Here is a 24,119-nt window from a genome sequence, read left to right as displayed (position 1 = left end):
CGCCTCCTGCCCACACAGCTAACGGGGGTGGCACCAGCCGCTGCTGCAAGTCACCCTGCCATTTCCTGCAGCAAACTACACGCTTTCCCTGGAGGAAAATCTGCCAGCTGGCGGGGTAAGCCCAGCCAAACAAGGCTTAGGAAGAGCCCAGGAGCCAAGCGTCCCTGATGCAGTGACTAATGCACTTCTCCAGTAGAACCAGCGTGGTCACAGGCTCCTAATAACCCCGCAGTGAGCACGCCGTATCAGAGGACCTTTGGAAAGCACTGAAGGTTTTAAAGATTTTATTGTCAACACAAGGATATTGCTAAATCTCTAGAGCTCAGGACACCTATCCAGAAGTGAGAGGTTATAAATCAGCTCCTTCAAAAACTCTACAGCCAAAGTGTAAGTCCTAATTTGGCAACTGCAGGACATCAGGACTGCCCTCCTTGGAGTCAGCACTTCATCAGGGAGCTTTGTAGTGCCTAAGCCATCACGGCTGCAGTGAAACTGACTTACCAGGAGGATACAGAAGCACCACATTGTCTCCTGCGTTGAGATGACCTTTGTCATACAGAATTGATGCAATTCGCTCAGCTTTTTTGTGCAGCTGAAGGCAGGTGGCTGTACATACAGTAGTTCCCTTGAAAGGAAACAAAAATGTTCTAAACAAAGCCTGGCATAACACGTGTGACCATGAAATGGCTGCTGCTGAAAAAAAGTCTCAAATTTGTGCTGACTGATATGCTGTGTACCTTCACCAACACTCGACACCGATTGTACCTTGGCATTTAATAACAGGAAGAGTGGGTGGTCAGGAGTTGCTTGAGCTCTCCACTGTAAGACCTCTGTCAGGAACTGGTGCTGAAATAAAGAGGCAATAACCAAATATTAGCACTATGACTTCAGAGGTGAGACCTAAGTCTGTCACATTGCTGCCTCACATTCAGCTGTATGGTACACTCTTCTTGCGTCCTCTACCTCTAACAAATACTGATTTACCTTTTTAACTAAATCATTGTCTTCTATTTGACCAAGATCTCTTCCAGAAGCTTGAGCAATACGCTTCCCAGCGACCAGGTTCCCTACCATCACAGAGGCAGGGCCAACGCCTGTCAATAAAGAAGAGCCACATGGGATCAGAACAAAGGAACATCTAGGAACAGATTCTTTCAAAATCACCTGCTAGCTACTGCTGTATATATTGTTTTAACAGAGGTCTCCAGCAAGCAGAACACTCAGCAGAATTTGTGCATTGCAGCTTTGTAGGTCTGCAGTAGTGAACTTTAGTTTACTAACTCTAAACAAAAGCAGCTCAAGTTACCTGGTTGCTTCTGCCTGGGTTTCGGCAGGTTGGTCACACACGTGTGCGGGCACATGAGGATGTTGCACGGATGCAGAGAGCCCTCCAGAAAGTGCTGTTTAGTTTGAGAGATGTGGATCCCTCCCAACGGAGTTTTTGGCAATGTATTGGCTGGCACAAGAGCAAGGCAATATACACCCACTTGGTGAATGCTGTCAATTGCCTGGAGAAAGGAGAGACAATCACTTGCCTGCTTGGTACCACTGGAGATAGTCGAGTGTTACTCGCTCCCTACATATCTATAAGGTGCTAGAGGAGCAAGACAGTTGCCATCATGCCATTTCACCTGTGTAGCATTAGCAATCCCTGTGGTAAGAGTTAAATGCTTGTTAGCATCCTCTCCTTTATACATCCATATCCTGCCATATATAAGAAACTCATTTTTAAATTGTTAATGACTAAAATCTCAAAATACAGACAGTTGCTTGATGAATCATCCAATTTTGATTTTAGGATTTTATCCATCTGTCTCCTCTGAACCAGCACCCTCTGTTCCTTTTTTTGTCCTCCTTGGCATTGAGGCATCTAATACATTATTCAGATCACCAAGTACTTCCCTGACTTCTCTCCCAAGTGTGCCCACTTTACAACCTGAACATTATTCCCAGGAGTTGCATACATGCATGAAGCTTTCAAAGCAAGCATTCATATTCATTCTGGTTTCTTAGGGCTGCACTCCTTCAGCTGTTTTAACTGTTCTCTGTTCACCATCTCCCTGCTGCAATTGCATCTCCAGAGATAAGGGCAACTTTAAAGTGTGACGCTGAGCACCAGCACGATTCAAGACTAAAAGCAGAATTCCTGAGAGTGAACACTGGGTCTGCTCTGTAGTGCTGAGAGGCAATTATGTTTCTCCCTGCACAGTCACCTCGCTAGCATAATGCTGACCACTCATCAGAGCCTGTGCTGCAGCCATTTTCCGAGGATCTTCAGCCATAAAAGAACAGCTTGTGCACAGTGGATGTACCAGCTTGTGACCTTGTAAAAATATCTTGCTGCCAAGAGGGATCATGAGCCTATGCTCTTCCCATCTGGGGCATGCGGCATGCTAATGGCCTCTGATCTGCCCACACACTAAGAAATGTGCACTAACTCACCTCGCCCACCTGCGCAGCCTGGCTTACCTGCAGCACTCGGCTCATCCACTGAAAACTGTCCTCTTCAGAGGCATCTGGCCTCTGCTCCGCAACCACCACGATCCTCTCATCGTAGAACACAGATACTGAGAACACAGCAATCCTAAGGAAAAAGAAAGAGCCATGTTGGCAGAGGTGCCAATTTTACTCCTTGAGGATAAGGAGCAAAGGAAACGGACCAAAGGCAAAACTCCTGAAATGCATGGAGCAAAGACAAATCCTTTAATTTATTTGGAAATTAATAACTCTTCCTTGCTGCAGAACATCAGCCAGTGGCTAGCTACCATGGAGCCTTAGAAGTTCTATAGAGACAGAATTAAATTTTCCATAAGGCTGGTTTATCTTGTAAACTGATTCCTTCCCCTAAAGTACACAGACTTGACTTGACAAAAAGGCTAACAGGATATTGAGGAAAACTGATCTGTGTTAGGAAAGGTTAGGCCAGCTACTGCCTAAACCTAAAATATACTCGTTTTAGACTGAACAACCCAAACAAGTCGACTACTGATAAGAAAACAGAGATCACACTATAGATCACATTTCATTTTATTGGGTGCAGAAATTTATGGGAGAGGGCTACGTTTATTTTGCTAACCTTCCTCTGTAAACTGTTTTTATTGATTCTACTGCCAATCCCGTTGCTACAATGTCATCAGCATTGTGCCTACGTCCACTGACTGTCAGCAATCCATCCATTTTTCCAACCACAAACACCAAACTGCCCTGAAAGATAAAAAGATGTGATGAAGTTATACAAAGTAGATTTTCAAATGTCTTTGATAGCATATTTTTAAACTCTTACTTGCATAAAATTTCAATTGCTAGATCAATGGAACTTGTATAAAACATATTTTCTTCCTCTTTGAATTACATCATATATGACTAACTAACTGAGGTGAATCATTCTAGCAACTCACTGAGCCAAGATACTTTAGCACGTGTAGCAGAGCTGCAGTACAAAAGCCTTCTACATTTCGTTTTAAAAGAGCTAGCAATCTAAAAAAATGCAACAAGTAGCATGGTAAAGCACTGTACTGGTGACATCCTGGAAAAGGAAGGGTTCTTACTGGCTTAAGCAAACCCATTACCACTCAAATGCCAGTGTAAGTTGCTTTTCTCTTAACTATCCCAGGCTTTTAGTATTAACACAGGAAAACAGCAATGCATGCTCAAAAACTGTGTTACGTACGGGTCCAACGAAGCCCAGCAAGCCAGAGCGCACGAATGGCACATCACCCACTGGAGAGCCAGCCGAGTTCACAGGGATAACCTGCAACAGAAGGGAGGGCTGCTGCAGCTGGAGCGGATCTACCCAGGGACAGAAAGGTATTTCCCAACTAATTCTGCACGGGAAATCGCACTACACAGCTGATACGGAATATGGGTGTGTGTAAAAAAAAAATAATAAAGATTACACAATCATTGGTTCTATATAGGAACCAGACAGAGAAAATGCAGTCTGTCACACCTACCTCAAACGTATTCTTTGTCACGCCAGCCAGCCCATAATACATCATTCCTCCTGCTCTGGAGCTAACACAGATTTCACCAATCTCATCTGTTTTACAGAGCTGAGGGGGTCCATCAGGTTTCACTATACACATCATTCCTAGGACAAATTACATATTGTTAGGAATACTCCTATGATTTGGTTTGCAAAAGAGCTAATACTTCTAACCACTCCTGCACATTCTCACCTCCTGGCATCACGTGGCCAACATCTTGGACAGTGAGAGCGGAGTTTTTATCTTCAGTGTTGACACGAATCACACCAAAACTCAGCCCGTTCATGGACAGGATGGCTCTTCCAGGCAAAGGTGCCCCAGGGACCCCAGGCCTTTGAAGGACACAAAAATGAACAGTGAGGCAGACATACAGGGTATCCTTAGACTCCGATGAAGGCATCACAGCAACAGAAAATGCATATTGCACCACCTCCTCTTTTCATAACAAATTTAAGTCATGAGATATAGTAAAGATTCCTTTCCAGAAGAGTCAGCATATATCTTACAGGAACAAAAGCACTCCTATCTTAGGAGAAATGCTTAATAACACAGCCACTTGATCACCCAAGCACAAACAAATATCAGCGGGGCTTATTATATACTTAAGTCAACGATGACCAATAGGTGTGTGAACAAACTGTGGCCAGCATCACTTAATCTTGCAAACAGACTGCAATACTACACACACATTACCTCCGTATTGCAATAGTCATTGCTTCTGGAGATGTGGCACAAGGACAAATTGCCTCTGGTTTAAGCCCATGGCTCTGGAACAAACTCAGGAAGGCATCACACGAGGAAACAGACCCTGGAAAGGAAGAAAATACATATCTGACTTTACGGGAGCTGATTTTAAAAAAAGTCTGTAAAATAACCCAGAAACAAATGCAATAAAGCATAGGAAACCCCTTCCCCTGGTGCTGAAGTACCACAACCCACTGCTCTGGGTTACTAGAGAGCTACCCGTAGTCTTCTTGGAAATAGCTACAAAAGGAGCAAAATTTGCGCCTATGGCAACAAGCAGCTGAGCCTCCTCTCCCGACAGGGCAGCAGGACACACATACTCACAGGGATTTGCACCATCAGTCACAATCAGCATCCGCAGGGAACTCAGACTGACATCTCTTTGGTCTCGATGGGCCATCATGGCCCAGTGCAAGTCTCGACACTTCACTAAAGCAACTTTTGCTGCAAACGAAGGCAACAATCACAGTTATCAGAAAGAAGAGCTTTCCGTTCCCATATTGACATGGAGGCACTATCCAACTGTCCTCACTAAGGCAAGCAAACCTCAACTCGTGGAGCTTGTAGCAATGACAGGCCCCAACACACAGCAGCACCTGCTGGGGGATACAGGCCATTCCCCAGCCCCTGAGCCAAGGCATATCCTTAGCACCATCTGAATATCCTGGCTACAGGCTTGGAATCAAGTGGAACTTTTTTGTGCTCAGTTATTTTCCTGGTGTCATAAAAGGCACTGGCTCCAAATACACAGGATCTGAAGTCACCAACAAGCCATGTGTGGTTTGCCATCATTCATAGAGCATTGGGATTTTGTGTATATTTAGAGATAAAAATCAGCATTTTGGCCCAAATACTTTGCTACTGAAGAGCAATAAGGCTTCTAATGCATTTGGTATTTTAATGCCCTTCATTCATTTATCATAAAAACCTGAGCTTTAAGTTGCAGAAGAAACATAGTTACCTTTGTGGGCATGAACTCTCTGCACCCATGAGAGTGGGCAGGTTTTCATCACTGAATAGGGCACACTGATAGTATGCAGTTTGTTCATTACATTCTGAAAAGGGGAGATAAGATTTTTAAGAAAATTAACACAAAATCTATCATGAAGCAGAAACAGGAGTCATCCCCCACTCCTCATCAAGCCCTCTTTCCTATGTGAATTCACACACACACCTGGAATGCTTCTTTGCTTTCTGCAAAGCAGATATTATTTCAAAGCATCATTTGAATTTACAGTAAAGCTTAGCAATTGAGCAGGAAATGCTACTACTTCTGCCAGATCTGCAATTCTCTGAAGAGAGGGATATGAATGACTTAATAGGTAATGGTCCAAAACCACGTCCTCAAGACTTTGCGATTACAAAGAGTTAAGAAATGCTTCAGAAAGTCTTCACAGGCTCAACTCACCGTTAGAATACCGTGCCACAGCCCTGCATCCTTCTTAAAATCCAAAACATTCACTATCGTTTCACCTGGAAGAAAGTTGTTGCCTTGAGTAAAGTGTGCCAGAACAGCTTTGTTATTAATGCTACGTTCTGCTGCCTTTCTGTGGAATCACCTACCTTCAGAATAGTTGCAGGCCTGCGACAAGGCTTGACAGTGAGAGAGCATGGCAATTCGAGACACCGTCACACCCATCACACTGCCCTCTTTGCTAGTCTTGTACTACAAAAGACAAAAAACTGTCAGTGTGACTCTGGTTGTCTCATATGGAAGAAATTAAGGCACAGGATTGACATTGCAGTCAAAAAGAAAAAAAAAAAAAGGAGTACTTGCTTGTAGCAAAGTATCAGCAAGGTTCACTATAGAAAAGATTTTTCAAGTAACAAATCTATTCAGATGAACTCTGAAGAGATATGAGACAGACACACCAATTTAATGAATTTGTGCTTGTTTTATTACTACTATAAGGCCACAAAGATGCACAAAACAAACTTCACAGCAGGCTGTTGTAGCAGCTAGAAACTGGGAAGGCATTGAGGTGAAAGTATTATCCCTCTGATGATTAGAGCATTAAATTCAACTCACAGAGGCTACTCCTATTTCCTATTCGGTACTCACCTCAATGTATGCTGGCTCAGTTCCTGCAGCTGAGATGTTGGGCTGCCAGTCCTTAGGAGATTTGGAGAGATATTTCGAATCTGTCACAACCCATTTGAGCCTGGGCCAACCTAGAGCCAAAATTGAAGCGGAGTTTATTTAGTGAGGAATTGATATTCTGCAAAAGTACGAAAAGAGGCAATCGTTCATCCAAGCTCAGTTATGCAAGCACACATACTAATCCAAACCAAGCTACTAGCCAGAAGGCTCATCTTATTTCTCATCAGGGAGTTCAGTGGGCAACATGGCACTTCCTCTACTCAGGAAAGATCCCTGCAGTATTTCTAAATATAGCTTGTTGTATCATTAATAAAACTGGTTCTGAACCTGCCAAGCACCACTGAAGGAATCCGAGGACAATCCCAATTTGTAAGATGGAATTTTCGTAACTTCCAAAGCACCAGAGTAGTTCTGTCAGAGATATGGTATGGTATAGATTGATCCATAAAACACGCAGCTATGAGAAATGTTACCAGGAAACTTGTTCATTTTGCCAAAAATAAGGTCCCCAAAATGTACTGGACTTATGACAACTACTTTCAGACAGTTCAGCTGTAGTAAAAGTACAATCAAAAGGGAATATATAGCTATCTAACCTTTAAACTGCACAATTTCTCCGTTTTGGGTTTTTGGAAGCCCTTTCAGACAGACTTCAGTGGTGAGGGCCAAAGCAATCCCACAGCTGCCCAGAAGAAAACCGATCTGCTGACCGCCAGCATCCTAAGGGAAGGGGAAGGGAGGGAAGAGAAATCATTTCTGTTTCAAAACAGCAGCCAACTTTCCCCTTACCAAATTTTAAGGTTTGATAATGGCCTGGTAACTGGGTGGTAACATTATGGATCACAGCAGGGAAAACAAACCCCAAAGCTCTGCAGACCTGCTGCAAACACTCCTGTTGGTTTGCCCTTTTCCTCCCACCCCCAGTGCCTCCCATGGCTCTGAAAGTCAAATGACAACCACTGTCTGGCAGGAATGAGCGCAGCAATTCCTAAGCTTCTACAGGAACACATTTTGGAAGATGTCAGGGCCAACACATAGGTTTGCTGGGTGAAAATGGAGACATACTATCAGACAGTAAAAAGTCCATAAGGAAATCTATGTGTATTAAAAAAAAAGCAAAAGAGTTACTTAATTTTCTGCATATCATGTCTGCTCTTTTCAACTCATTTTGAAGTTCAAAAATGAAAAGATTACATAGCTTGGGAGAAACTGCAGAGAAATCTGGTGATTCTCAAAGGGAACCCTTCTTATCCCAGACAAGTATTGCCCTGGCAGGACTAAAAGGAACTGGACGTGCAATACACAGAAAACAAGTCTCACTTAGCGGCATGTCCAGCATTCAGGCACCGAGTATATGCCATTTATTTTCATTAATGGAAGCACAGACGCTTCAGAGAGAAATCATGAGGCATAAAAAGGGAAAATGTATAATTACCCTGAAATAAGGCCCTCGTTCCCTCAGTAACTGATTTTTATTGCACAATGATAAAATCACTGAAATGAGATGGCTTACTTAGAAACCTGATTGAACAAATAATGGGAGAAGCTTTAAATTTTTTATTTAGTTACTATAGCAGTTGTCACATTGAGGATAAATGAAGAAAAAAAGAAAAAAAAGCTGTGGCTCCCATAATATTACCAGACTAGCTTACCATTTCATTACCACCTCTCTTGCCATGTTTGCCATTCTGCTGTTACTTTGTTTCCTCTTATGAAATTTTATAGTTTTAGACAGCTCTTGAAATGGCAATAACACAGCAAAATGATAAAAATTATGGTAAGGGTAAAGAAAATGCTTATTTGAGCAGAGAATTTACAAGAGGTGGTTCCTGGAAGGTTTCAGAAATGCTTAGTACCTTCAGCCTCCAGGAAAGTCCAAAGACCAACTGATGCTTGAGCATTGCTGGGAATGAGATCCCCTTCCCATGGATCAGAGGGCAGAGTCCCTGATCCCGTAACACTGAGCACAGTGTTACAGGCCGCCTTATAAACTATAATGCTTAGGTGAATCAATCATTTCCAGCTGCTCAGCATGGCTATGTGGTCTCTATGTGTTTTTCCATTTTTGAACTCCTGTTGCAGGTTCAAACAGGTCTTGCACATCGTGTTGATACAGAATCATTGAGGCAGCAGCTGGATGCTGTGAACCACTATCAGAGGTGGATGGTCTGACTTGGTTTTCATCCCGCATCAGCCTATCACTCCTCTATGTTCCATCAACGTTACCTTTCTGGTAAGAGGTACCTCTATAGGCACTGGTATGACTTCTGCTAGCAGACAGCCGTAAAACGCCACCATAAACATGACTGGATCATTGTTGGGATAAACAAGGGCTACCTGCAAGTCACAAAAAGTTTTTGTTAAGGGAAATGCAAGGCAAAATTGCCAAGTTCAGATCTGTAGTGACTGAAGTCAGTCAAGTTCACATGATTTCATATTCCACCCCAGCACTTCTTCCACAGGCCCTCTTCAAGCACTCCTCCTCACCCATCTGGCATACACACGTGTTCCTCATGTGCAACTCATGGCAGCATTCCCTCTGCACATGCACACACACGTACACATGCGGCGGCGGCACCCGCCCTGGGCACACAGATATAAAACCCTGCATTTCCCCCAGAGCAGCTGTGCTCTTCCTTAGATTTATCTCAAAGTCCAATATCAGGAAGTTGCTTACAGAGGAACCAGCAGATTGAAAAACCAGAGATATCTTTCCCAAGTAGCCTGTCTCTGGGATAAGAGTCTCGCTATTAAAAGAAGCAGATTTTAGTGTCTGTGGTAAGTTAGAGTGTGCTGCCTCCCCCACCACCACCTTAATGTTTTTATAGCTTCAGAGGGACAAACGTTCAAACTCATTACCCTATCTCCAGGTTTTAACACAGGTTCATTTTTGGTCCCCAGTTTATTAAGCAGTGTGTAGGCCAGCTTGAGACTTCTGCTCCACAATTTGCCTAGAACACAAAGAGGAGAGACTTGTACAAATCTAAATCAACCGAACAGATGAGGATATATTTCAATTCCCGACTGCTTTATCCATGTACTGTGACCTCCTGTGTTTCAGTTACACTGCTACAAACCTCCCTCACCCCAGGAATGTATTGGCATTCACAGGGAAATGTCCTGTACAACAGAGATGTCCTACCCTCCAGTACCCTTTCAGAAGAGTTTAACAACACCCAGCTCACCATACGTGAGGGTATAAACTGGTTTTCCCGTAACATCCAGTGCTGTGAGACAGGGGCATTTAGCCTGCGTGGTTCCCCAGCGCTGCAGTGCTGCTTCCAGGGCAGGAGGCCAGTTACAAACGACGCCCAGCGGCTCTCCCTTCACAGGGGTCATCTGGCGGCCCTCCGGCTTGGGCTGATTCGGGTCAGGCTGTGGAACTGAAGAAGATTTCATAATGTTCTCAGTTCATTTTAGCTCATTTACTTCCAGTTAAGCTGAAAAGACACACTGAAAAAAAAAGGCAATGCTTTTCCAAATAGGCTGTATGTTTAACAAGCTCTATCTCATTTTGTTCTCTGCGGAGATCTGCAGAAAACAAACCATCACTGTGAATATAGTCTGCTCCTAATGTGCTACTGATGGCTATACAGTATCAAGGAGGGTAACACAGAACTAGAGGAAACACCAAAGAACCCAGCTAAGTAAGGTTGTAGTGAAACTACCAGCAAGAACAATTCCATTGGGACTTTTATTAAAATAGCTTAAGAACATTTTTAACTCTATTTAAATATTTTTGTTAATAAGTTTTAGTTACTGTAAGATGTTTAGTGTTGAAGAGGCCACACAAAGCTCTGCACTACAGTGAATTATTTCAAATGCTATTTTTGTACCAATGATTGCTGGCCAGAGACTCCTCAGGAATGCTATCAGTAGTGCAAACAAGGAATCAGAGTCAACTTCAGAAACAATGACATAATTAAATATAGCACTGTGCAAGTCTGTGTGCTTATAATAAATGATTAATAAAAATATTATTCGGTGCTATTACCTTCCACGATTTCTTCAAAATCATCCACAAAAAATTCTTTCAGGGGTGGCCTTTTAGGTCTTTTCAAGGTGTTAAGCAACTGTTGAATTTTCGTGGAGACTCTACTACTCACAGGAACACCTGGAGGGAAAGATTTTAGCTAATAAAAGTACTCATCATTTCTACAGACATTTGTGTCTTGCCTCCTTCTGCTGAAGGATACTCTTGGTGTGCCCACTCATTCAGCTAAGGGTTTCCGTCACTAAAGGTTGTGCAGTGCAGGCTGACATTAGTAGGTATTACATCAGTTCTGGATTAAAGCTAGCAATAGCAGGTCCTTTTTAAAACATTCCCTGCATTCCAAAGCCCAATTTCCATCTGTCTTTGACGAACTGCACTTGCTGTGCGGTCATCACTTGCTTGGTCCCCCCACAAGTCACGTCCTTCCTTAGATACCATTCCCATTTCTGGGAACACTGAAAGCTTCCATACCATCAGCAGTATCCATGAGACTAGAGCGATTAGATCCCTTGTGCATGCCCTTCACAATCCCCGAAGGAGGAAGGTCAATCGCTGCTGGGCGTGCTGAGGAAGAGGAGGTAGTTGCTGTGACGTCTGGGGGAACTGAGAAATTCTCTAGAAAAAGCAGAAAATGGAGATGGTGATTAACACATACCGTCCATTATCACACAGCAACGTGAAGCGTCTGTTACCAACAATCTTAATTCTATGGGTCAGATTCTTATGGGGGCTCTTGTCAATGCTACAGAAGCCACGTCCTAAACATTAAGTAGCCCTAGGAGGTGTACATCCAGTTTGGAAAACAGAAAATGGAGACAATGGAGACGCAGGTGAGTGGCTTTGTCCAAGTCAGGAAAGTAATTTAGCAAAATATTAACAAAATTCCTATTCTTGGTCTGTAGCCTTCAAATAAAGCAAAATCTCTTGGCATTCAGCACTCTAGCTAACCTATAAAAATGAGACAATCCTTAAAGCTGTCAGCTTTGACAGCCTCAAGGTGCAAAACATTGTTCCACAAGAAGTTCTGTTTTTCGGATGAGTTTGTAAAGCTTCAAAATAGAGCTCTGCATACTTCAGTAATTCTCTCATCAACCTCATCTTAAATAAATGATTTTTGCTTGCATAGGATTTCTTCACACATGACAGCAGGTTCAAACACCTGACAGGGCAGGAGTACTCTACTCCAGAGGAACAGAAGCACCAACTGTTGCTTCTGCAGAAAAAAGCCCAAGAACTTGGAAAGCACATGTTGGCTTGCACACAGAAAGCCTTGAGAAAAGTCAGATACCAAACAAGGAAAAATAAAGCTTTCTCTGGTTTATTCTTTGAGTTTTTCTTTCAAGAAGAACAAACTCTGTGTCTGCAGACCTTCTGGAGATAGGGCAATGAGGAGTATTTCTTGTGTAAGGAACTTCCAAGCTCACTAGGATCGACAGATTTTCTAGACATTTACAGACTTTGACTGCTCTCTCCAAAGAGAAGTATAAAATTGCGTATGTTAGAGTTTCTATTCATATAAATTAGTTGTTATCCCAAGATAAATATGTACATGACATACAATTGTGACAAAAATTTAACACTGCTACTTTGCACAAAATGCTAATTACGTTAGTTATTCTGTAGCTAGACAGCTAGATTACCTTAATTTGTTACAAAAGGTACTGTGGATTTCTGCACTGGCCAATTAAGAGCCTCTGTGCTTCAAAGATACAGTAGTTATATTGACTATATTTTATGGACAATTTCCCAAGTTTTCCATTTCAGAAAACAAATTGCATCTCAGCAAAGAAACAAACAAACAAACAAAAATAAGTGAAGCAATTAAAAACCCCCAGTGCTTCTATGCACGGCTTGCCCCAAACCGGTTAAGCAAAAGCAGAGAGCACACAAATACAGACATTTCCTAAGATGCAGTAATATCCTTAATAGCAGATAAAAAAGACAAACATACACAAAGCAAAACAAACTTGGCCATTTCATACAGAAGCATCAGCAGCAAGGAGCACCTCAGAGCCTCAAAAAACTGAGCCTGGGGTATCCAGATCTTAGGTTTTTGCTCCCTCTTCTCAATACCTGGATGCCCTAATTATTTCCCAGAATAGTCATGAAATATCTGTGTTAAATTTTTATTTACGCTTACTTCCTAAATGACACGCTCGCTTATTCGAATACACGGCTGAGGTTTGGAGTTAGTTTTAGTAGTGCTAAGACAATAAACCCTTCGGGCTTATAGCAAAAGGATAACATTAGAACGTAGCTTCCCCGCCCTGAACGGGCCAGAACATCCCTGGGGGAAATACCAGGACATGGGTGCCAAATGCCACCTGCATATGACAGCGTTGTGCCCACAGCAGCTTCCAAGAGCCGCAGATGCCAGCAATGTGCGTGCACAGAGTCCTGCCATCTGAAGCTGTCAGTGCTCTTATCACTAAGGAATCTTTTCTCCTCTGCAAGTTCCTGCTCCCCAATGTCCCCCTTTCCAACCAACTCAATCATCTTAAGTTCTTAAGGGAATAAAAATAAATAAATAAATAAGCTCCCCCACATCCGTGGTGGCCTAATTCCAACAAACCCAAGCAGTTCCACCAACACTAACTAAACTCTCGTTCCGAATTTCCCTTACGCATTGGACAACTCCAGCTTTATTAACACAGTCTGAACTTGAAGGAGGTTTTCTGTTCACACCCAGCTCCTACCTATTCGAGTATTGGCAAATACATCAGCTAGTGACCCACTGGTCCCTTTGCCTTCTCCATGGGATAGTGTAGAAGATGCTGATGAAGATGTGGATGACCCCTGAATAGATCGGTTGATCCAAGACTCAGCATTCTGCAAGCTCTGATGCAATGCAGCAGAAAGAGCAGCTTGGCGCCTTAGCGACCCCTCATCCTCGGATGCAGAAGACGTGTCTGTGTGGAAGCAGAAAAGAAAATCTAGCTCTTTATGGAAAGGCACATTGCACTGAACATGCTCTCTTTGCAATTCACATATCAATGGCAAAGGCTTGTAATATGAAACTCTTTTTTCACAGACTCTTGTCAAACATGGTTATGCAGGCCAAAACAGAAGTTAAAGCAGCAAACACCTCCAGTACGATGAATACATTTACTCCTGTTGTTTCCTCTGTTTAAAGCATACAAAAAATTCAACACATTAGACAAATATCCTGTCTTAATTTATTGCCTTTCACTCATTACTGTTTTGCTCATATTCTGTAAAAAACAGATACTATATTGACCAACATGGATAATTCTGAAATGGAAAGTGAGGGGTCAGCATCATTCTCAAAATCGAAAATCTGCAGAAACAAAGCAGAACGCAGGGACTGGGAAAGAAATGTGTCAAGGCCACATGTAGAAAATGCTTTTGTGCTGTTCTAAATGGGTCCCTTTCAACTGCAGAAAGCAAAACAGAACAAAACAACAAAGACACACACATAAGGATTTGCATCTTGCGTTTACACAAGAACAGATATCTCCTCTGTCCTAAAGCTATGAACTAATTATTTCTTCATGCAGACAGCACTCATTACTTAAACTGTACAGCTCTACATATAAGCATTCAGTTACACTTTGGCCTAAAATTTAAGTATTCCTACTTAAGAGTGGCTGCCTAGTCTTCAATAGCATCCCTTAAATCATAAATCAAGCTATTAAAATATGTTCTACCTACTTGCCAAAACAAAATCCAGTCAGTCACTATTTGGAAGAAGGGGCCATTTCCAGTTATACTGGAAGTTTTGGTGCTAACCTTTATTTGCGTAGCACCCACAGCTCTGAACATGCTGCAGTCCTGGACAAGTCAGTACAGAGCCGAGTCCCAAGCAGACATTGGGAACGGGCATGAGACCCCAGGAGGAAGGAAAACGTAACAGGAAGAATGAATAAAAAAGGAGTAAAAGGGGATTCACAGGTGAGGTGGCCTAACAGAGAGGTTTCATACAGAGATATGATGAATTCATAAAATGAGGAGGGGGCTGGATGTATTCCGATAACTTCATCAATCCAATGGACCATGATGCTCCCATACAATGGGAGTCAACAAAAAAGTCACTGCTGAAAATAATATTCATCTGAAACATGTGCGCACAGCTGCTTGGAAATGGAAGTTTTTGTTAATAGCTGATACATGTGTGTTATAATAGTCAGCTGTTCTGCCACTGAGGCAAAACAACTACATGAGAAGTGCTAGAAACAAGAAGTATTACAAAAATCATGGACTCCCACAGGACCCCATCCATGGTCCTCGCCCCAAAACATAAATCCTGCAAATCCTTGAGCCCTGAAGAAGCGACACCTCTTCCTGAATGTTGAGTACTACCCTTACCAGAAAGGACCATGAATTATGTAACTGTGGTAGGTGTGAGGGAAGCAAAAGAAGAAGTCTTAGTCCAGAAGGCCTGCTCAGTTCTTGCCAATTAATGCTCTAAGAGCTCCCAGAGGAGGATTCATTTCCACAGCTGTAACAGTGGCACCATGAAAACGAGCAGCTGCTCAGACGTGACAAGGGAGCTCCAGGAGTGACGGGCTGCCTACAAACGTGCAGAAGATGCTGAATATTTCACCAACTGCAGCCTCCTGATTTGGAAACTATTAGTAATGCATGCCCCAGAATCCACGAGACAGGCCCACCGTAAGAACCTAACCTGGGGGAGTGCAGGCATCAGCTGGAGACTGAACAAACGTCGAGCGCCGTTTCGTTGGCATGGGCAGAGCCATCTTCTGCTCCTTGTGCTTTGCCAGCGCCGCCTGAACTGCTTCTGTGTGGATATCTGCAAAATGGAAGGCAGTGCACTCTGCTTTGCAACAGGAGAGGAAAATGCTTGTGCATTTTAATATATGTACATAATCAAACCAAGTACACCGCCCTGGCTCCAATTCTAGTCTATGAACTGAAATTCTGAACCACTTAGGTGGGATTTGGGAAAAACCTCATGTTCAAAATTCTGAACAAATGCAGATCTTAGGTAAATCTTGAAGGTTACGAACTGCAGCTGTAAATGCCTCCTGCTCAGTGAGTGAAACAGTTCCGTCCCCAGCATGAGATCTCCTGCCCTGCCCTTACCAGATCGATATCGTTCATCTCTGGCTCCCCCTGAGCGAGCTCGGTGAAATTTGGATGAGGACGATGACGATGATGATGCTGAGGCTGGAGTTGCAGATGGGGCAGGCATCTGAGTTCTGGTTTCCTTCTGTAATGCTGGATCAATCCCTGGAAAAGAGTCCACAATTCTTTGAGGGCAGAAAATAGCCTTTTTTTGAGCATACATGTGCAAAGTGCTTTTAGAGAGAATACTCATTTATACCAGCCTCCTGCTGGACACTGCTGCTGCAGACACAGGGCAGCGAAGGGGCTTAATGGGTGCAATAAATCATTATCCAAAGTCAAGTTTGAGTTGTGGGAAAGAGCAAACCCATGACATGGGAGGAGGGAGCAGCGAAGCTGGGCTCATTCCTCGCAATTCACGAAACTTGACTTTTTGGTGTGAATTATTGACAGTAAAACCAACAAGACACCAATAGCAAGAGCCTTTGCTGTCCACAGAGCTCTTGTTCTTCAGGTTCTGGCCACTTCCAGCGTGTGTCAAGGCGTTACCATCCTGGAAAGGTTTGCTTTTCCCATGAATACAGGGAGCTGAATAGATAATAAGATAAGAAAATTATCATCTTGTATAATTCACCAAGGCACGTATCCTCACAGCTGTATTGGAATCAGGATTCTAAAAGGGTGTCTGTGCTTCAGTGGGAACCTCGTGAAAGCTAAAAGTAAAGGTCACAACAACTGCAGTTGCCTTCAGGCTGTCACCTGCAGTCATGCAAAAAGAGCAGCAATTGTCATCTGAAAATGCACTTCTTAGGAATTCTCACGAACTACTAAAGGGTTAGAGGAATTAAGAGGAAACCACAAATCCCAGATTCCAATTCCAGTCGTGCTACTTTCTTAGTGCGTGGTTTTAGGTAAACAACATAAGGCAAGTGCCTCAAGCTCAGAGGACTGACAATACCAGCAAATCACACCAAACGAGTTGCAGAAATCTTCAAACATGCCCTAGAACTTTGAGCATCCTACCAAGCAGGACATCACAGCAAATCAGCTACACGTCTCAAGGCAAGAGAAGAGGGCAGAAGAGCAACCGTTTCCTCTCCTCGCACTGCCGTTGTGGAGGTGGGGAGCAGGATAGCACCGCGTAGAGTTTTGTTTCCCCCATGAACATTCCGTAGTCGCACACCGATGCCGGCAGCGCTCTCGGCACAGGGGAAGCAGAGCGAAGCCTGGGGCAGTTTCAGCATGGGACCCGGCACTCACGGGCCCCGAACTGAGGGGCAAGATTTTTAATTCCAAATCTCGGTTTATCGCAAAAGAATTGGGATGTATTCCCTTCGGAGATGCTGCAGCAAGTCTGATTGATATCAAGAACCACTGTGATGTTCAGCATCTTTGTAACATCATACCCTGGGATTTGCTACACGTGTCTTCTTGGGATGCCAGAGTGAACTCGTCTAGGGCATTTTTTACCCCGGATGGGACTATATCTGCCTCTCATCAACTAGAGAGCTTTACTTTGACCCAAAGACAAGAGAAGAAAGGCTCAGTGCTTTCTGGACATTCAGCTATCTATGGCTTCGAGCACCCACTAGATGTCAGCAGCAGTTTTATCAATTTTAAATGAATTATTAAATTCATACTGTGTTCTTTCCTGTAAGTCTTGCTAAAGCACCTCGCCTGTTCTCCAGAGCATCATGAGGTAAACATGACATTTCCCTTGCAAAAGCACCAAACGCATCTGTGTGTGACACGATGTGCCGAGAGCCAGCGCTTGGGTTAAACATTCCACCGCAACGGAACGCGCTGCAGCGGCCTTCCTGGATCAGGGAAAACGTCCAGTCATGAGTGGAGACACAAGGAAGTGCCACAAGCGAGCCAGCCCGGCAGCTGCCGGGGACTTTATCCAGCAATTCCCCTGCAATAATCCCACCGCAGCGGCTGCAGGTTCTGCTGGCAGGAGCTGAAGCTAAGTAGACAGGAAAAATAACTAATATTACATTAGGATGCCGTGCATTTTTAAATGCCATTAGTTTTTAATGGAATTGACTACTGTGTGAGCCCCACAGTTTGCTGAAGGGAGAGATTTTTTTAATACAAAGACCTTTCGATTAAAAGAATGAGTAAAAGCATCCTGTACGATCAACAAACAAGTGCTTACACCACTAAGGAGGACAAGGCGCTGCATTCAGCTGGCAGAAAGGCAGCAGCAGGCAGACCTGTTTTCCTGCTGCTTCGCATGCAGCACCGAACAAAGTGCCAGTGTCGGCCTGGCGACGCAGCGCCGGGCCCGAGCAGCCCTTGCAGAGGGCAGGGGCAGCTCCCGGGCGAGCTCTGGGGCGAAGAGGAAAACGCAGGAGACAGCACACGATTGCAAAGGCTTCTGCAGGAGCTCCGAGATGGACCAAGCTCCGCTCTGCCCCGTGTGAGATGAAGGGAATGCTTAGGTATTCCACTCCGTTAGCCCTTGAAAGCATTCCAGAGATGGAGAAATTGATTTCCAAGAGTCAAGTGTTAAGCTTTATTTGCAAGTGTGACATCCCTGCTATCCCTTAGACGTAAGAAGGAAGAAAATAATTCTCCATCTGTGGTAGCTGCAAGTCAGATCTTGTAAATGAGTAAAATGCTCTAAACAAACCTGTAAGCTGGAGCGTGTGTACATGATTTACGGGTTTAGACAAAGCTGTTTTATCACTGGTTACTGTTCCTCATTAGCTCCCCTTTGAAATAATAAAATGCTAAAACAACAACAATAAAAAAAGAAAATACAAAAGGCACTGGATCCCATTCACCTTTTCAATAAAGTACCCTAATGTTCTCTTTCCAAATATGCTTGTCCCAAATATTTACTTTAAATCATCATGAGAATAGCTACATAAAAAGGTTTGACAGGCAGGACTGGGTGAATGATTTCCTTTACGCATTAGCAGAGGAACCCAATGCATTATTGTAAATAGCAAGAAAACGTACTCTGCCAGCAGTCTGTGTGCAAAGGCTGCTAATTTTGGCACAAGGTATTCCTGCATCCGCATTTTTTGAGCTGGAAAGCTATAAATGCTTTTCCAGACTTTTAGCAACATCGCGAGGACAGCAGCTATGGCCTGGGCAGACTCTGCCTGCGATCTGCAGCAAAAAGGAGTTCCAGGAGGCGGCTCAGTCACCTCCCCGAGCGTCCGTCTGTCCCACGCGCTGCAGCCGGTCGCTCGTGTGACAGTGACATTGCCCCCGGGTGGCTTCTCCAAACACCATCGAGACCTTTTGTGCAGCAGCCAGCGCCTCCAAGAGGGACGGCTCCGGCATCGGGACTCCAGCACTGCAGCACGTTCCCTTTACAAAAAATGCTTGTCGCACCAGGAAAACATGTATCTTTAGGTAATTAACATCGTTGCCTTCCCTCCGAAATAATGAGGCAAGCTCCCAGAGGCAATGCGAATGGAGCGTGGCTTTAGCAAGAGGAATCTCCCGAATTACAACCCTGGCTTGCTCTGACATGTCATCACACCTTCCTTTGTCTCACTGCACATCTGTGAAATGGAGACAATACATTAGCTGCCATTAGAATGGCATTTTGAGAAATACCAAGCACTAAATGACAGAAGTAAATATTTTTTTTTCTGTTGGTTTTCTGCTCATTAAAAAGGTGACCTAATTCTTAATCCCTCATGCATGACTTCAGCGGGATTTTGACAACAGGACATTCCCCGGTACAGGGACAGCTGAATACAGGAGGTATAAAAAGCCAGAGAGCAGAGTCAGAATGACAGTCAAAATGGCATCTTAATTGGTGACCTGCCACTGGCCTCCAGCGTCCCTCCAAACTTCAGCTCATTCTGCAGCCCTGAAAAGCACCACAATTAAAGTAGCAGGGCCACAGATGGTCTCGCCAAACATTTTTTCCTCCTAATTAAACAACATTTTCTGAAACAAACCAAACACGCATGCAAAATGACAGGCATGAGGGGCACGAGACCACGCTGACAAATGGAAAGCAACTTGTGGAGCCGCAGCCTCGCCGACCCCGCAAGCAGAGCGGAGCCGGCAGTCGCACAGTTCCTCCCAGGGATTCGCAGTGGCCACGGCTGCACGTCCCGAACCGGGACACTGCGAGACCTGCGCCACGAAACCCCCCTGGAAACAGCACGAGCCACAGGCATCAGATCTGGGTTTGATTCGATACCAAGGAAACAGCTGGGAGATTCCGATCACGTTGCTGGCTCCGGGAGGCAGTTTTCAGTAGTCAGCACCGCTCACGAGGAAATCTCTAAGTCGAAGGCTAAAATGCAACTTCTGCTCGCACTGCAGCCTTGGTCTGGACAGGACACACTCCTCTCCTGCACACAGAGCACCTACTATGGCGAAAAGCAACTTGCACCAGGCTTCAGCAGACAAAAAGCCGCAGTGTTTGTTGAATATACAAACAAAGAGCTGAGAAACAGCTGGGAAGGGAAGACCAGGAACGCAAACAGCAAGTGTTTTGGGGCAACACAGCCTGGAAGCTACCACATGACAGTGCAGAATTCTTTCATGTTCCTTAAGCAATTGCCCAAATCAACTGCTGCAACTTTGGCAGGAAAAGAGTGTGTGATCTTTCCCCAACTGCAGCAGTGTTGATGGACAACCAATAAACTTGAGCCCTCACTGTTTTGGGGCTGCTGGTTCGCTCTCAGCACATTATAGCAAGTTAAGTCATGACTGCCTGTCATAATGATCCACCCCCAAAAGCCAGACACATTAGCTTTTAACGATTAATCATCCCAGCATATCAGCAGTGTAATTATTTTGAGTAAGCACCTGCATATTAACTACTGGACGTGCTTTCACTCTTGTCCTACAGTTTACAATTATATATAATTATCCCACACGGAGTCGGCCCTACTGCTAAGGATCTCCAAAGCGAAAGAAGCAGATGTAAACAAGGCAAATGAATTCACAGGTAAAATAAGCTAACAAATTATGCAAACACTAATGTTTCTCCAAGAAGAAATTCAGAATTGCTAAAAGCAGGGCAGAATACAGAACAACTTTGCAGTTAAGCCGTTTTTAAGAAGTTTAAGAATGGTTCTTGCAGGCCTCACATTGCATGATTGATTCCGAGCCCTTGACATGTCAGCTGACAAGGGAATAGGAAGTGATTTGTGTATGTGAGAGAAATAGGGGCTGTAAGAAGGGCTGAAACGCACAGGTTCTGCCGAGACCCACAAACCAGCTCCGGAATTTTCAGCAATCCCTGGAGCCCGCTATGACCCAGGGATTTGAGGCAAAACGCTCTCAGCCCATGACTTCGCAGCATGCAAGCAACTACCACGAAATAATTGTTAGATTACACATATGAAAACATCACGGTTTCAAGTTAATAAATGAAATATTGGCCATTTCACAGGTTCCCTTTAGTGCCAAAGTTTTGCAGTTATTATTCTAGCTGAAAGTGGTACCTACCTTGGGTTTGTGGGACATACGGAGCCAGAAGCTTTGCTCTCTTCTTCTCATAACCCTTCTGTGTAATGTCCCCTAAAACCAAGACAAGAAAAGTCAGATTACTGTCCTTAATTCTTAGTTTAGGGTTGTTTGGTTTCCTTTTCAGAGATAAGAAGGTTAACCTGAGCACATTAACACAGTGAACAAGACCTGAGACTAAATATATGCAAGTATGGTCTAAGCTCAAAGTTTCCTGACCACAGATTTTGTGTAATGTTCCTTGGGAACATAGATATGCACCATATGACATTTAAGTGCAGTAATTTGAATCAGAACAGCTATCTAAATGGAATATCAAAGTATTGAAAACCTAAAAAAGGAAACTCGGAGCGCATGAAAAGATTCCATAACCACAAAGCCAGCTACGATAAAAAACAGACTAATTCCCAACAAAACAGGGCATAGGAAGGTGCAAATTTGGAGTGTGTCGAACTCATAAGAGCACCGCAGAACACCGAACTGAGCAGGTAAGGCTCAACAGGGACAATTTGTAGACCAGCAAACACACCCTCTGATCCTGAAAATTGAACTTCCCATCATGCCTATCTTGATATTCAGTGGAAGGGACCTTATGGGGGCTCTTTTTTGTTTGTCTTATTTGTTTTTTAACTTGTTAATAGCTGTAATTCCACTGTTTGCCAACGAGGAGAATCAAGAAGATGTCTGAGTTCCACAGAGGCAAAAACACTAGAGAAGAATAAATATCAGTAAACTCTCTGGTTTTTAACTACTTCGCCTGACCCCAGAGATGCAGCACGTGGCTGCTCTCTTTTGTTTTAATTTCTCAGTCACATCCGAGCCACAAGAACAGCTGAAACCTGGGAGGGCTGAAAACAAGAAGCCCTGCAGCATCGCGAGTCCTTTCGCAGCCTGACCTGCGCTCATCACCTCACTCCTCACGGCCAGAACACTGGAAGTGATCCAACGCACAGCAATAAGAAAACAGAATTATCTCACAGTATTGACTCCTGCTAAAATTAAGCCACGTTTGTGTCAGAGGAGAAATCAGGGATCACACCCAGCCAGTTTTCCTTTCCTTTGCTTACTGCGGGGCAGCCGTGTGCTGCTCTGCCGGACACTTCCAGAGGATCGGCACTGGGAAAGGGAAGGAAACACTGGCTTAATCACGTCTCAGATCACTTAAAACACGCAGACTGGGTCTCAAAGCTAAAGGAATTCTGCTTAGCGGAGGGCTTGCATTTACGAACACAATTTTATCGCGCTCCTCTCTCACTGCGTTTGAGTCAGGCCCCAGCACGTCTGAACAAATGCAGCAGCAGAAAATCAGAATGTCCACAAAGCACTGAAATGCCAACCAAGGCATTAATTTTAATGCTCGATTGCAATATACAGCTCAGTTAAATTAATCCATCTCACAAGGAGGCGTGCTGCCAGAGCACCCCTTCAAACAGAGCTGCACAAAGCAAACACCACGAGGGCTGCATTTTTGAACCAACTACTCTATCCACAAGCTTTCCTGGGATTCCTCCGGTTGCAGAGGCAGCTCTCAGTGCCCACACTCGCTCCTCTGGGCAGAGGACAGCGTGGGGTGGCTGCTGCTGCAGGAGAAGAAACCTGCACGGGGAAGGGGAGGCTGTTTCCCCTTAGAAGCCAACCCACGGCTTTGTTTGCAGCTTGTTATTTTCTCATTAATTTCTCGGCAAGGTTTCATTTGACACTTTGCATTGGTACTTGCACACGAGATGTCATGAAGCATCCAGCACAACTGGGAGCCCTCTCCAAGGAGCTCTGCTGTCCCCAGCCCAGCAGCTCCCGCTCCGCATGATGCGCTGGGGGGCAAAGTCCCCTCTACCCACTTGTTCCACACGAGGCTCCAAGGCAATTAGAATCATAGAATCACAGAATGCTGAAGGTTGGAAGCGGCCTGTAGAGGTCACCTAGTCCAACCCCCTGCACACGCAGGGTCACCTAGAGCACGTGGCACAGGGCTGCGTCCAAGTGGGATTGAAGGTCTCCAGAGAAGGAGGCTCCACAACCTCTCTGGGCAGCCTGTTCCAGGGCTCTGGCACCCTCACTGCCAAGAAATTTTGCCTTAAGTTCCTGTGGAACTTTTGGTGCTTCAGTTTCTGGCCGTTTCCTCTAGTTCTGTCGGTGGTCACCAGTGAAAAGAGGCCAGCACCATCCTCCTCACTGCCTCCCTTGAGGTAGACACTGCTCAGGTCCCCTCTCAGCCTTCTCTTCTCCAGCTGAACAGGCCCAGCTCCCTCAGCCTCTCCTCATAGGGCAGATGTTCCAGGCCCCTGATCATCCTCGTAGCCCTGCGCTGGCCTCTCTCCAGCAGCTCCACATCCCTCTTGTCCTGTGGAGCCCAGAACTGGACACAATACTCCAGATGTGGCCTCACCAGGGCTGAGCAGAGGGGCAGGATCCCCTCCCTCGACCTGCTGGACACGCTCTTCTTGATGCACCCCAGGATCCCACTGGCCTTAGGGGGAAGCGTGAGCATGGGGCACGCAAGACAGGTGCAAAGTCATCCCGATAAAATTACAACCCGATTGCTACAGCCACCAGAGTTATGTCTAAATTGACATCACAAGTCTTGGAAGTAAACGGCCTTTTAATATGCTGCACAATAGGAGGGAACATGTGTAAAACTGCCCTCTAGTCCTCCGGAGTCCAAATTTGGTATCACTCTGCTGAGACAGAAACCAAAGATACACAAAGAGAGAAACTGGCTTTTGCCTTCTTTTCTGCTGATGGACAGGAAATGGAAACAGCCAGGTCTGAATGTAAACGCGGATTTCCTCAGAGCATA

At 44.5% G+C, this 24,119-nt stretch overlaps 1 protein-coding gene across 1 annotated transcript in view; it reads right to left on the bottom strand.

Annotated features, from left to right (window-relative positions):
• Nucleotides 1-24,119, bottom strand: part of DIP2B (DIP2 acetate--CoA ligase B (putative)) — a 54,191-nt gene that overhangs the window by 7,035 nt on the left and 23,037 nt on the right. Inside the window, exons 2-26 of the mRNA XM_088520658.1 lie at nt 21,305-21,376; nt 15,890-16,036; nt 15,471-15,596; nt 13,522-13,734; nt 11,297-11,440; nt 10,826-10,945; nt 10,017-10,214; nt 9,691-9,782; nt 9,058-9,168; nt 7,428-7,551; nt 6,793-6,902; nt 6,294-6,396; nt 6,139-6,203; nt 5,692-5,785; nt 5,055-5,174; nt 4,680-4,794; nt 4,179-4,318; nt 3,954-4,090; nt 3,671-3,751; nt 3,077-3,204; nt 2,470-2,584; nt 1,307-1,508; nt 985-1,094; nt 766-846; nt 502-625 (exon numbers count right to left, since the gene is read on the bottom strand). Of these exons, the coding sequence (XP_088376784.1) occupies nt 502-625; nt 766-846; nt 985-1,094; nt 1,307-1,508; nt 2,470-2,584; nt 3,077-3,204; nt 3,671-3,751; nt 3,954-4,090; nt 4,179-4,318; nt 4,680-4,794; nt 5,055-5,174; nt 5,692-5,785; nt 6,139-6,203; nt 6,294-6,396; nt 6,793-6,902; nt 7,428-7,551; nt 9,058-9,168; nt 9,691-9,782; nt 10,017-10,214; nt 10,826-10,945; nt 11,297-11,440; nt 13,522-13,734; nt 15,471-15,596; nt 15,890-16,036; nt 21,305-21,376 (3,072 nt within the window). The remainder of the gene's footprint in view (nt 1-501; nt 626-765; nt 847-984; nt 1,095-1,306; nt 1,509-2,469; nt 2,585-3,076; nt 3,205-3,670; nt 3,752-3,953; nt 4,091-4,178; nt 4,319-4,679; nt 4,795-5,054; nt 5,175-5,691; nt 5,786-6,138; nt 6,204-6,293; nt 6,397-6,792; nt 6,903-7,427; nt 7,552-9,057; nt 9,169-9,690; nt 9,783-10,016; nt 10,215-10,825; nt 10,946-11,296; nt 11,441-13,521; nt 13,735-15,470; nt 15,597-15,889; nt 16,037-21,304; nt 21,377-24,119) is intronic.

Source organism: Tinamus guttatus, unplaced genomic scaffold (assembly GCF_059628265.1).
Source record: "Tinamus guttatus ecotype Peru unplaced genomic scaffold, ASM5962826v1 Tinamus_guttatus_pri_ptg000096l, whole genome shotgun sequence".
NCBI classification, from domain to species: Eukaryota; Metazoa; Chordata; class Aves; order Tinamiformes; family Tinamidae; genus Tinamus; species Tinamus guttatus.
Note: the sequence above shows the minus strand (reverse complement) of the source record. Positions and strands in the feature narration are given on the sequence as shown.